At 37.8% G+C, this 13,389-nt stretch overlaps 1 protein-coding gene across 3 annotated transcripts in view; it reads left to right on the top strand.

The window, feature by feature from the left end:
• The first annotated feature begins 1,340 nt into the window (after positions 1 to 1,340).
• RBM41 (RNA binding motif protein 41) overlaps positions 1,341 to 13,389 on the top strand; it is a 75,028-nt gene continuing 62,979 nt past the window's right edge. For 2 of the 3 annotated variants that reach the window (XM_013976193.2, XM_013976192.2), the window contains exons 1-5: positions 1,341 to 1,387; positions 4,585 to 4,701; positions 5,258 to 5,450; positions 5,910 to 6,114; positions 7,982 to 8,053. In XM_013976193.2, coding sequence (XP_013831647.2) covers positions 1,380 to 1,387; positions 4,585 to 4,701; positions 5,258 to 5,450; positions 5,910 to 6,114; positions 7,982 to 8,053 — 595 coding nt within the window. In that variant the 5' untranslated portion in view covers positions 1,341 to 1,379. The remainder of the gene's footprint in view (positions 1,388 to 4,584; positions 4,702 to 5,257; positions 5,451 to 5,909; positions 6,115 to 7,981; positions 8,054 to 13,389) is intronic. The other variant, XM_018044213.1, reaches the window with a different exon arrangement.

Here is a 13,389-nt window from a genome sequence, read left to right on the forward strand (position 1 = left end):
TGACAGTCTCATCTTTTAGAAATTCTCAGGATAGGAAGTATGTCTTCCTTTTCCTCAAGGTATTCTACTGCATATACAAGCAAGGACACACAAGATAGCTTGCCTAGTATAGAATTCTGTATTCCTCCACTTAGTTTTAGTGTTTACATCATATATAACTTGGTATATTTGTCACAGCTAATGAACCTTACTATTAACTAAAGTGCATAGTTTGTTCATATTTCCTTATTTTTTATTCAGGGCTCTTTTTCTGTTCCAGAATCCCATCCAGGATACCACATTACATTTAGTTATCATGTTCCTTTGATTCCTTTAGCTATGACAAGGACTTTTAATGGTTTGGTGACCTCGGCAATTTGGAGGTGACTTTCACTTTTCACTTTCATGCATTGGAGAAGGAAATGGCAACCCACTCCAGTGTTCTTGCCTGGAGAATCCCAGGGGCGGGGGAGCCTCATGGGCTGCCGTCTCTGGGGTCGCACAGAGTCGGACACAACTCAAGCGACTTAGCAGCAGCAGCAGCAGAGGTCAGATATTTCATAGTCCATGTACTTTGAAATTTACATGTCACTTATGAGTGAGATTAAACGTTTTTCTTTTCACATACTTAAAGACATAGTGGAGAAGGAAATGGCAACCCACTCCAGTATTCTAGCCTGGGAAATCCCACGGAGAGGAGCCTGGCAGGGTACAGTCCATAGTGCAAGAATTTGACACGACTTAGCAACTAAACCACCACCACCAAGGATATATGTATTTCCATTTCTAGAAACTAGGAACCCATTATCTTAGCTAGTATGCTCTACCAGTCTCTTGAGTTATCTTAATTATCAATAAAAATATTCATGGGCTTGAATATATGTGGTTGTCTGATTCTCAGGAAATGCAATGTCTTGTAAGCCTCTGTTAGAGACAGAGGTGAACCATTGGTGCTAGTGATGTGGTCACTCTGATCACTCTGGCTAGACTGCAGAGGGTGGACCAGATACTCGACTGGAAATAGCAAGTAGGCAGGATGTGGGATAAGAAGTCCTTGAAAGCAGAAGCAGGGTTGATAGGGACACGTTCGAAGAAAATTAGAAGAGCCAGGATCTGGTGATACTGGATGGGAGTTAAGAAGTCAAAGGCGACTCCTAGGTTTATGAGCTGGATATTTTGGGTGTTATATTTAACCTATACGAAAAATCCAAGAGAAATACTCGGGCAATTTACAATATATCGCTTACTGAGTACGGGCTTTCGCTTTCTAGCTCCGCAAGACTACAATTCCCATAACACCGCGCTCCACCACAATCCCCTTCGAGTCGGCCGCGCAGAGTTCTGGGACTTGAAGTCCGCGGCCTGTTTTACCCAAGTTAGATCTAGGGGCCTGTGGAAACATGAAGAGGTAAGGGATTGTCTGAGAACAGACCGCGAAGGGCGCTCTGTTCTACCTTTTGACTTTTCTAATGGCTTTTGTTACTTTGGGTTTGGGGTATGTCACGTTCTGAGGATAGGGTTTTGTGTGAGCGGGAAGACAGAGGAGGAGGGAAAAGGGGAGACGGGCTGGACAGGCCTGTAGGGCGAAGTTCAGGAAGGGCCGCCGCCGCTGCCGGTCCCCGTAGGGATGCCCTCCTGGCACAGGCACCTAGGCAACGGCGCTGGCCCCGGGACAGATGCTGTGGCTCCTTTCTGTTTCAGACCGACCCACTCAGGTAAAAGGGTCTTGATCGATTTATGAAACCAGTCTGTGCCGTAGAAACCTGGGCCAGATCCTGTCCCGCCCGACCTCCTCTCCATCCTCAGAAATGGGCTCAGGGTGGGCGCGTTAATGTGCAGTGTTTGTGTTTATAGCGGATTTTTTCGGGCTCAGAGACCGTTTAGTACTTTCAGACCTGGAAGTAAGCAAGTGATACTTTGTTTCTACAAATTTGGAAGCAAAGTACCAAACCCGTATCCATCTATTGTAAGAAAAGAAAGGCACCGCTGCGAGCAGTTCCCCCTACCGGTTCTGCAGGAAATGGCAGCTTTAACGTGGCTGATCTTTGTTGAAAGCCTGTACTTGCAATCGATGACTGACGGTACACGAAACCTTTTTTAAGGCTCCTTATCAAATTAGTTTTGTATTCATTCTGCAAGTAGAATAATCACTGGAATAAGGCGGTGCACTTAAATTCTTACAGGTATGATGCTCTCCTGCACCGTTAGTTTCTGCATTTTTAAAAAAAAAGTAGTTTCTGATTTTCCCTGCTTCAAAATGCCTTAAAAATTGTTTATAATATCTCTCATACATGCAAAATTATGAATATATACAGGTTAAATAATAATAATAGAGTCGTCATCACTACAATAGAACATTACCAGTATCAGAAGTCTGCTTGTATGCTCCTGAGTGTTTCTCTTCCCTCCCTGAGAGGATCACTATCCAGTATTTTGCCTTAATCATTTCTTTGCTTTTTCTTTTTAAATAGTTTTGCCACATATGAATTTATATCTAAACAAAATGTCGCTAGTGTTATTCCATTTTCAACTCTATATAGACACATATTGTATGAATTTTTCTGGCACTATTTTCACTCTACGTTTCTTTTTGAAATTTATGTGTGCTGATGTATTTAGCTATGATTTATTCATTTCAAAGCCACTTCAAATTTAGCAAGAACTTTCAGAATTCTAAATAATAAGGAAATATTAAGATACTTGAAAGGAATTTTTTTTAAAACCCTGGACCTATGGATCTTTTAAAATTTCCCAAAGTTGTTACAAGTCTTTCTAGAGTATGAGAATTTTCTTTATAATTATGAGAAATACATCTGCTGCTGCTGCTAAATCACTTCAGTCGTGTCTGACTCTGCGACCCCATAGACAGCAGCCCACCAGGCTCCGCCGTCCCTGGGAGTCTCCAGGCAAGAACACTGGAGTGGGTTGCCATTTCCTTCTCCAGTGCATGAAAGTGAAAAGTGAAAGTGAAGTCGCTCAGTCGTGTCTGACTCTTAGCAACCCCATGGACTGCAGCCTACCAGGCTCCTCCATCCATGGGATTTTCCAGGCAAGGGTACTGGAGTGGGGTGCCATTGCCTTCTCTAATACATCTTCTAGGTCTCATCATAACCCCAATAGTAAAGGGCTAAGAAAGGTATTTAGTATTTATTTTCCTCATCAAGTTAACTCACTTAGCTTTTTTTCTTTTAAAATCTGTTCTTGCACACTTAAATGGTCCTGCTATTTCTTTATGCTCAGAGTTCTTCATTGTTTAGCATTACCTAGATATCCACACAGTAGTGCTTCAGCTATAAAATGTTATGATCCCCTTCACCTTTGCTTCTATACTCTCTCTTTTGGGGATCTCCTCTCTCACAGCTCCACATCCTGACAATACAGATGACTCAAGATTTCCATGTGCAGCCTCAGACGCTAATCTATACAACACTTCTCTCTCTCACTTTCCTTCTAGCCAATATCACCTTCTGTCACCTCAGGCTCAGTATGTCTTTGAAGCATTCCTGATACTTCATACTGGTATTTCAATTGTAATAGTTAGTTGACTCAACATGGCTAAAAGAAGAATGACTTCCCTTTCCCAAACCATTTACTCCATCTGGAACTTCCTCTTTAGTTCATTGGTCCCATCGCTCAGTTACACAGCTTGAAATTTGGGGTTATTTTTCATTTCTTCCTTACCCCTATGTTCAAAAGGCCTTTCTCATTTAAGTCTTCCTTTCTGTTGTCACTATTAGCACACCACTTTGAACTTTCATCACCTCACGTTTGATAAATTATATAGTTTCCTAACTAGTTCTTCTGGTTTTGTTCTTACTAATCCATAAGGCTTATTATAACCACATTCATTTTCCTAAACCATCGCTTATACCATGTCACTTAACTGCCTAATAAATTGCCTTCTAATACCTGTACATTAAGTTTGAGACCTCTTAGTTGGTGTATTTAAGGCCATTCACAGTCTAACTATCCTTCCAACATGATCTCCCAAGGTTGCCATACATGAATGCCAGATAAATGTCTTATTATCCCCCAGAACATACTTCTGTCTCTTCATGCTCTCTCTCCTTGTTCTTTCCTTCATCACACAGAGCCCTTCAAATGCCATTGTAAGAATTACCTTTCCAAAGTCTTCATTTACTACCTTGCCTCCCAGTTATTTCTTCTGTGAACTCCTACTGATTTGGCATATGCTTCTTTATATCATTCTTCTCTTCTTTCTTTCTTTCTCTCTCCTTCTCTCTGTCACTCTCTCCCTGTGCTTTTCATTCTCCCTCCCTCCCTCTCTCCTGCTCTGCCCTCACCCCCAGGCACCTGCATACAACACATCCATATCTATTACTTTTCCCCAAATAAATTGCAAGCTTCTTAATGAGAGGAACTGCGTCTTGCATATCTTTGACTCCATCAGTACCCAGCAGAGTGCATTCATTGTATATAAACAGGTACTTAGTTAATGTTTGTGGAATGAGTGATAAAGGGCAACAAATAGAGAAGTATCTTTGAACAAATGGGATCACTAATGGTAGATAATATAGCTAAAGAATATATTTTGAGATTCAGTGTCTCTCCTACTTTCCATATATATCCTTGTCTCTATTCCAGGGTAAATAGCTGTGTCAAGAGTGATGAGCATGTCCTGGAGGAGCTGGAAACAGAAGGGGAGAGGCAGCTGAAAAGCCTCCTTCAGCATCAACTGGATACCTCTGTCTCCATTGAGGAGTAGGTATTGATTTTGCAAAGAGAGTATAATAGACCCTCAGCTCCAGGTGACAGATACCTCTTCAAGTCTGGGTGGAAGACTCCTCTCTTACCCTCCTTTCCTTGGCAGATTTCTACTGATTAGTCAGGGTTTTACTTCTGTGTCTCTTCTAGGAAGTCTTCCACATCCCACTCTGTCTGGGCTGAATACCATTCCTGTGTCTTCCTGTAACATTCATAGTACTTCTAATCCAGTAACGTTATTGCCTGCTTACTTGCCTCTCTTCTACAGTTCCTTGCACAAAGCAGAAACTGTTGTCACTTTTACTCTTAAATCCGCAGTACCTGGCACAGTGTCTGATGCATAGTAAGTGCTCAGTAAATATTTGGTTCAGTCATTTGTTAGTCCTGGACTACTGGTGGAATTCCATATCATTGTAGTAGTGCTTTAACCTAGAAATAGGATGTAAGAGAGAAATTGCCCCTGAGTTTCACTGTGCCTTATAATGGCAAGCCCCATTTCTGTGCATTGTGGTAACTTGAAGATGTTCTTACTCTCTTCCTGCTTGTTTTGCAGATGTGTATCTAAGAAAGAGAGCTTTGCTCCTGGTACTATGTATAAGCCCTTTGGGAAGGAAGCAGCTGGGACTATGACTTTGTCCCAGTTCCAGACACTGCATGAGAAGGACCAGGAGACTGCTTCTCTCAGGGAACTGGGGCTTAATGAAACAGAAATCTTGATTTGGAAGAGCCATGTTTCAGGTGAAAAGGTGAGTGGGGCAATTTTTTTTCTAGAGAATAAAAAGGACAATTTCTTCATTTGATACTGAGAACCTTTTCATTTTGAGATCTCAAAACACTGAGCTTGTATCTAAATCTTCTTTGGTTTTTAAGGTAAGGACCTTGGTAAAAGAGATGCTGCTCCTTGACTTTTTTTTTTTAACAAATGGGATTTTATTTTTTTAATTTTATTTATTTTTGGCTGTACCATGTGGCTTATGGGATCTTAGTTCCACAATCAGGGATTGAACCTGTACCCTCAGTAGTAAAAGCACAGAGTCCTAACCACTGGACCACCAGGGAATTCCCACTCCTTGACTTCCTCGCTGACATATCTGTAAATGACCATTTTGGGGCCCTGATCATTTTCTTTCTTGTTTAAGGTATCAGATTGTCACTTTCAGGGTGTGTTCTCTGTGATATATGCCATCTCATTTCTCCTATTTCAGAGAGCGAGACTTAGGGCAACCCCTGAAGCAATACAGAACCGTCTTCAAGATATTGAGGAAAGGATCTCAGAGCGTCAGCGCATCCTTTGCCTGCCACAGAGATTTGCAAAGAGCAAACAGCTGACCCGGCGAGAAATGGAAATAGAAAATTCTTTATTTCAGGGAGCTGATCGTCACTCTTTCCTCAAGGCTCTCTATTACCAAGGTATGTGATCACCACTGACTTGATACACTCTTTCACTGGCAGAAAGATTTAACATCAGGGCCTTAACTGTGAAGAGTTAGTGGAGGGAGTGGGGGAAAGATGAACTATTGCTACTCTTGAGGAAGGTATATATAGTCCCATGAGAAAGACAAATATGTACCTAGTTAGTTACAGTACACCCTGGAAATTGCTATTGTAGAGATGTAAATAAAATGCTGAGGGGACTTAAGACATAGAGCATCTAAGTCTAGTTCGTGGAGTCAGGAGTTTACATTTGTACTTGTACCAAGTCTTGATGGATCAACAGGCATTTGTCAGTAAATAGTGGGAAGAGAGCGTTGTGGATAGTAGGTGAGTAGGAACAAGATTGTGAAAGAACCTGGTGTGTCTACGGAACAGTGAAAAGTTCATTGTGGCAGGATGTGTAGGACATGGTGAGGACTGGCAGAAGATGACACTGGAAAAGGTAGGTGAGGCTAGATTGTGAAGGGTCCTGAGGTGAAACTATAAATTAGCACAAAATATACAGATAAATGTGTGTCTTAGCTAGAAAGAGTGGATTTAACAGAGAAGTTTTGCTAAGCACTGTGGAAGGTATGCAGAAGTTTAAGAAATGACTTCTTGACTTTGTGCCAGTTGGAATCTAGTTGGAGAAAGTGCACAGCATTTAGTAACAAGGCTAGATACAGTTGTTAAGTGCTGTAGGAGTTCAGAGAAGGGAAAGGTCACCGTGCATTGATGTGACTAAAGATGGCCTCTCAGAGGAGATAAGATTTAAATGTTCTTTTAATACTACCAAGTCTTCAGGAAGGAGAGGGAGGGGCATTTCACTTGTAGCAGATGTCATGAGCAAAGTCATGTTTGGAGGTATTGTGAGAGACAAAAAGTTAAAAAGATGGCTAAAATTTTTGAACTTTATTTGGCAAGTAGTATAGATCTACATGGAGTTAGTTATTCAGTTAGTCATTTTGGGTATAGTTAAGGTCATTGAACCAGGAGTAACATGATAAAAGCAGTATCTGGACTTGATGAATCTGGTGGCCAGTAAATCAAATACACGAGTGGGAGAACTGGAAGCAGGGAAAACAATTTAGGAGTAATCGCAGTCATTTCTTCAGGAAGAGCTGCCCTAGGATGATGGCAAAGAAATTGGAAAGAGAACTAGGTATGGTTATAAGAGACATTACAAAAGAACAATTGGTAAAACTTGTTGACTGAGAATGAAGATTAGTGGAGAGGCCTGTGTCAAAGATATCCCAGGTGTTTCAAGGCTGTGTGACTTAACAGTTGGCAAAATTAAGAAAGCCTTTATGGGGAAATTTTGAGGAAAGATGATGAGTTTGATTTTAAACATGTTAAATTTTTGAGACTGCAGGATCATCCAGTGCAGATATTGAGGAGGCTGTTGGAAATGTAGCAGTGAAACTCCAGGGAGAGGGCAGAACTAGATCCACAGAATCAGGACTCCTCTATGCTTAGACAATAAAGTCAATAGAATGAATGAATGGTTTGCTAGAGATAGAGAGACCATAGACATGGAAGAACAGTGGTGAAGGAAGGAATGAAGAAACAGCTTTTGTGGAGAGACATTGTAGCTTGCTGATCAAGAACATGGGCTGTGGAGACAGACTGCTGGGAATATCCTGGCTCCCCCACTTACTATCTAAAGATGTGGGGCAAGTTACCATACTGTGCTTGATTTCCTTTAAGAGAATATTAATAGTAGCTGTATTGTAGGGTTGTTAGGATTAAGAGAGGTAATACATGTAAATCACTTAAAGCAGTACCTGGTATTTGGGGTGGGTGGGTAGTGTATGAATCTGTTCTGTTTCCTATCTTTGAAACTCCTTGCTTTACACCTTCACAGCATACCACAAAAAGACAAGTGCAGACAAGTACATGACCTCAATGAAGAGGAAGATAAAATTAGGCACAAAAGGCAAGTCGAGAGTTTTCTTACAGTGTTAGATTTAGGAATGTAACCTAGGGTCCCAGACTTCTAAGTTGAGTTCTTATTTAATTTCATATTCAGTATATGAAAATGTTTATAGGACATGATCCACAGGGAGCATATTATCCTGATACAGAATATTAAAGAGAGGAGTTAGAAGTTTAAAGCTTTAACATTTAGTGTTGTTGATTTTTTTCTCTATACCTTTTAAGTTATTGTACCAGACATAAAATGACCTTAATGTCTTTTTGATCCTATTTCATAATCCTGAATATTTTTAATCAGTAAAGTATAACTATTGATGATGATATAGTAGCTAATATTTTACTTTATTTTTGAAATGAACTTACAATAAAATTGCCTGTTTATTTGGGGGGGGAGGTGTGTATACAATTCTGTGAATTGTAAATCATGTTAATCACATAGATTCATGTAACCACTACCACAATCAGGATAGAGAACAGCTCCATCACCCTCAAACTCCTTCATACTATCCATGGAAGTCACTCCCAATTCCACTCATAATCTCTGGCAGTCAATCACTGATCTATTCTCCATCACTGTGATTTTGTCTTTTAGAGAATGTCATACAAATAGAATCATATGAAATGTAATCTTTTGAGAGTGACTTCTTTCATGCAGTGTAGTGCTTTTGAGATTCATCTAAGTTGTGTGTATCAATAGTTCATTTTTGCTGAGTAGCATTCCATTGTATGAATGTTCCAAAGTTTGTCTATCCACTCACCCATCAAGTGCATTTGGGCTGTTTCCAGGTTATGGTGATTATGAATAATACTGATATGAATATTCTTGTACAGGCTTTTGTGTGAACATAAAATTTTTATTTCTCTAAGGTAAATATCTAGGAGTGGGATTACTGGGTCATATGGTAAGTGTTTGTTTAACTTTATAAGAAACTGCCAAACCATTTTCAAGAGTGGCTGAACCATTTTGCATTTTCACCAGCAATGTATGAGAGTTCCAATTGCTCTACATCTTTGTCAGCATTTGGTATTGTTGGTATTTATTTTAGTTATTCTAATAGCTGTGAAGTGGTATCTCATTGTAGTTTTAATTTGCATTTCCTTAATGGCTAATGATATTAAACATCTTTTCATATGCTTATGTGCCATCCTTATATCCTATTTGCTGAAGTGTCTGTTCAAATCTTTTGCTGTTTTTCATTTAGTTGTTTATTTTTTCCTGTTGACTTTTGAGAGTTCTTTATATAGTCAAAACACAATTCTCTGTTGGATATATGATTTACAGATATTTTATCCCAGTGTGCAGCTTGTCTTTTCATTCTCTTAACAGTGTCTTCTACAGAGCAAACTTTCTTTTATTGTGGTAAAATATACCTAACATAAAATGGACCATTCTAACTATTTTTTAAGTGTACAGTTCTGTCGCATTAAGTATATTCACATTGTTCTGCAGCCATCATCGCCATCCATCTCCAGAACTTATTCATCTTCCCAAACTGAAACTCTGTACCCATTAAACACTAACTCCCCATACTCCCCTTGCCTTATCTTCTGCCAGCCACCATTCTGCTCTCTCTCTCTATGAATTTGAATATTCTAGGTACCTCATGTAAACAGAATCATACAGTTTTTGTCTTTTTGTGTCTGGCTTATTTCACTTAGCATCCATATTACAGCATGTATCAGAATTTTCTCCCTTATATTTTATTGTATGTATCTACTACATTTTGTTAATCTATTCATCTGTCAGTGGGCACTTATGTAATTTCTGTCTTTTGGCTATTGTGAATAATGCTGCTGTGAACCTGGATGTACAACAGTCTGTTCCAGTCCCTGCTTTCATTCTTTTGAATATGTTAAGTGGAATTGCTGGATTATATGGTAATTCTATGTTTAATCTTTTGAGAAACCGCCATACTGTTTGCCATAGAGACTATACTGTTTTAAATTCATACCAGCAATGTACAAGAATGTCTTTTGCCCGTTTTTAAATGGGTTGTTTGTTGTTAAGTTGCAGGGGTTCTTAATGTATTCTGGATGTTACTCCCTTTTCAGATATATGATTTGCAAATATTTTCTCCTATTCTATGGGTTGCCTTCTTATTCTGTCAATAGTATCCTTTGATGCACAAAAGTTTTAATTTTTTATAAAGTCCAGTTTGTCTATTTTTTTGTTCCCTGTGCTTTTGTTGTTATATCCAGGAAATCTTGCCAAGTCTAATGTCATAAACTGTTTTTCTGATGTTATCTTCAAAAAGTTTTATAGTTTTGGCTCTTATGTTTAGGTCTTTGATCCATTTTGAGTTAACTTCATATATAAAGGGTCCAACTTCATTTTTTGCATGTTTGATATCCAGCTTTTCCAGTACTACTTGTTGAAATGACTGCCTTTCCTCATTGAATGGTCTTGGCACACTCTCTGAAAATCATTTAAGTGTAAATGAAGGAGTATATTTCCAGACTCTCCATTCTATTCCATTGATATATATGTCTGTCTTTATGTTAGTACCACACTTTTTAAACTACTATAGATTTGTAGTAAACTTTGAAATCAGGAAGTATGAGACCTCCAACTTTGCTCTTCTTTTTCAAAATTGTTTTCATTGTTTGAGTCCCTTGAGATTCCATATGAATTTTAGGATAGATTTTTCGATTTCCTTTTTTTCTGCCATGCCACATGGTTTGTGGGATCTTAGTTCCCTTACCAGGGATCAAACCCAGGCCCACAGCAGTGAAAGCACCAAGTCTTTAACCACTGGACTGTCAGGGGATTCCCAGATTTTTCTATTTCTGCAAAAAACATCATTGAGATTTTGATAGTATTGCTTTGAGTTTGTATATCACTTTGGGTGGTACTGACAACAATACTTAATCTTCAGTCCATGAACACAGAATGTCTTTGTATTTATTCACGTCTTTCAGCAAAATTTCGTAGTTTTCAGTATGCAAATTTTTTGCTTCAGAGCAAATATTTTAAATTTTTATACAATCCAGTTTATCCATTTTTTCTTTTATGGATTGTGCTTTTTTATGTCTAAAAACACTAGATTTTATGAAAAAGGGTTTATTCCTTTATTTTCTTCTAACAGTTTTATAATTGTATATCTTACATTTAAGTCTATGATCCACTTTGACTTAATGTTTATATAAGGTGTGAGGTTTATGTTAAGGTTCACTTTTTTGCTTATGAATATCAGATTATCCAGTACTAATTGTTGAAAAGAGTGTTCTTTCTCCATTTACTTGTCTTTGCATTTTTGTCAGAAATCTATTGGCCATTATTTTTCTTAATAATTAACATCATAGTTAATGGTGAAAGATTGAAATTGTGCTTCCAATACCAAGAATAAGACAAGGATGTCCACTATCACCACTTCTGTTTACAGTGAAATGAAATTAGAAATCAATAATAGATGGACATTTAGGAAATTTACAAATATGTGGAAATTATTTAACACTCTACCAAATAACCAAGGATCAAAAATAAGTTGCAAGGGACATTAGAAAATACTTCGAGATGAATGAAAACAAAATATACAAAAACTTCAGGAATGCAGTAGAAGAGGTACTCAAGGGGCTATTTAAAGCTGTAAATGCCTATATTAATAAAGAGGAAAAACCTCAAATTTATAACCTAAATTTCCACCTCAAGAAACTACAAAAATTTGTCCAAACTGATTAGATATATGATACCAAGAGTAAATGGTAAACTATAGACTTGGAGTAATTATGATGTGTCAGTGTAGGCTCATCAGTTGTAACAAATGTCCCACTCTGGTGGGAGGTAATGAGGGAAACTAAGCATGTGTGGGATCAGGGGAATAGGTGGGAAATCTCTAACTTCCCCTCAATTTTGCTGTAAAGCTACAGCTACTCTAAAAAAATTGAAGTTTAATGAAAAAAGCTACAAAAAGAAGGCAAATAAACCCATATCTAACTTAAGGAAAGAAAGAAAGATTAGAGCAAAAATAAATGAAAAATGAATAAAAATAGAGAAAATCAAGAAAACCAAAAGTTGGCTCAATGGAAAAGGCAATAGAATTCACAGTCCTTTACCTAGACTTACCAAGGAAAAAAGGGAAACTCAAATTTCTTGTATTCTGCTTTACTTTCTTTTTTGCATCGAGTATCTTTTTCTATCCTTTTACTTTCAACTTTTTAAAAAACCAAAGTGTCTCTTGTAGACAGCAAATAGTTATTTAGATCATGTTTTTTTTAAATCCCTGCTTCCAATTATGTAGAGTGTTAATTTATATTTAATGCATTTAAGTGGAGTCTGTTGATAAGGTAGGTTCTACATCTGCCATTCTGCTATTTATTTTTGATATGTCTGTATCTTTTCATTCCTCTATTACTCCATTTATTCCTTCATGTTAAATAAGCTTTTATAGTGTGTCATCTTAATTAACTTGTTGCTTCTTTTACTATTTTTGTTACTCTTTTAGTAATTTGCCCTGGGGATTATAATTAACACCTTAGCTTGAATAATTTTGTTTGTATTAGTGCCAACTTAATTTCAATAATGTTCAAAAACTTCATTCTTATTTACCTCTGTTCTGTCCTTTCTCCTTTGTACTAATTGTCATACAAATGACATCGTTCTAGATTTTAAGCCTACCAACAGAGTTTTATAATTATTGCTTTATGCGGTTATCTTTTAATCTTTTAAGTCAGATGGAACAACAACAACAAAAAAAGAGTACAGGGATAACGTTTATACTATCTTTAATGTTTACCTATATAGTCAACTTTACTAATGTCCTTTCTTTGGGTAAATTTGAGTTACTATTTAGTGTCCATTTATTTCAGTCTAAAAGACTCCCTGTAGTTTTTTTTATAGGACAGATCATCTTGTAGTGAACTCTGTTTATCTTGGGATGTTTTAATTTCTCCTTTAGTGTTACATTATAGTTTTTTGCTGGACATTGAATTTTTGTTTGGCAATCTTCTTCTTTTAGCAGATCAAATGTATCATCTCAACTGCCTTTTGGCCCCTTCTAATCTCTATTGAGAAGTCAACTATTAATCTCAGGACCCCTTGTCCATGGTGAACTTCTTCTTACTGCTTTCAAGATCTGTTCTTCATCTTCTACTTTTGACAGTTTGACTTCTTGTCTAAGTGTCTCTTTGGACAGACTCCACATAGGTATCTTCGAATTCATCCTACTTGGAGTCTGTTGAAGTTCCATGATGTATGGATTAGTGTTTTTCATCAATTTGGGAAAGCTTTTGACCATTAACTCTGCAAATATTCTTTCTGTTTCTTCTTCTTCTGAGAGTCCATTATGCATGTGTTGGTATGCTGGCTGGTCTCCCATACGTTCCCAAGGCTCTGTTGTC

Source organism: Capra hircus (genome assembly GCF_001704415.2).
Source record: "Capra hircus breed San Clemente chromosome X unlocalized genomic scaffold, ASM170441v1, whole genome shotgun sequence".
NCBI classification, from domain to species: Eukaryota; Metazoa; Chordata; class Mammalia; order Artiodactyla; family Bovidae; genus Capra; species Capra hircus.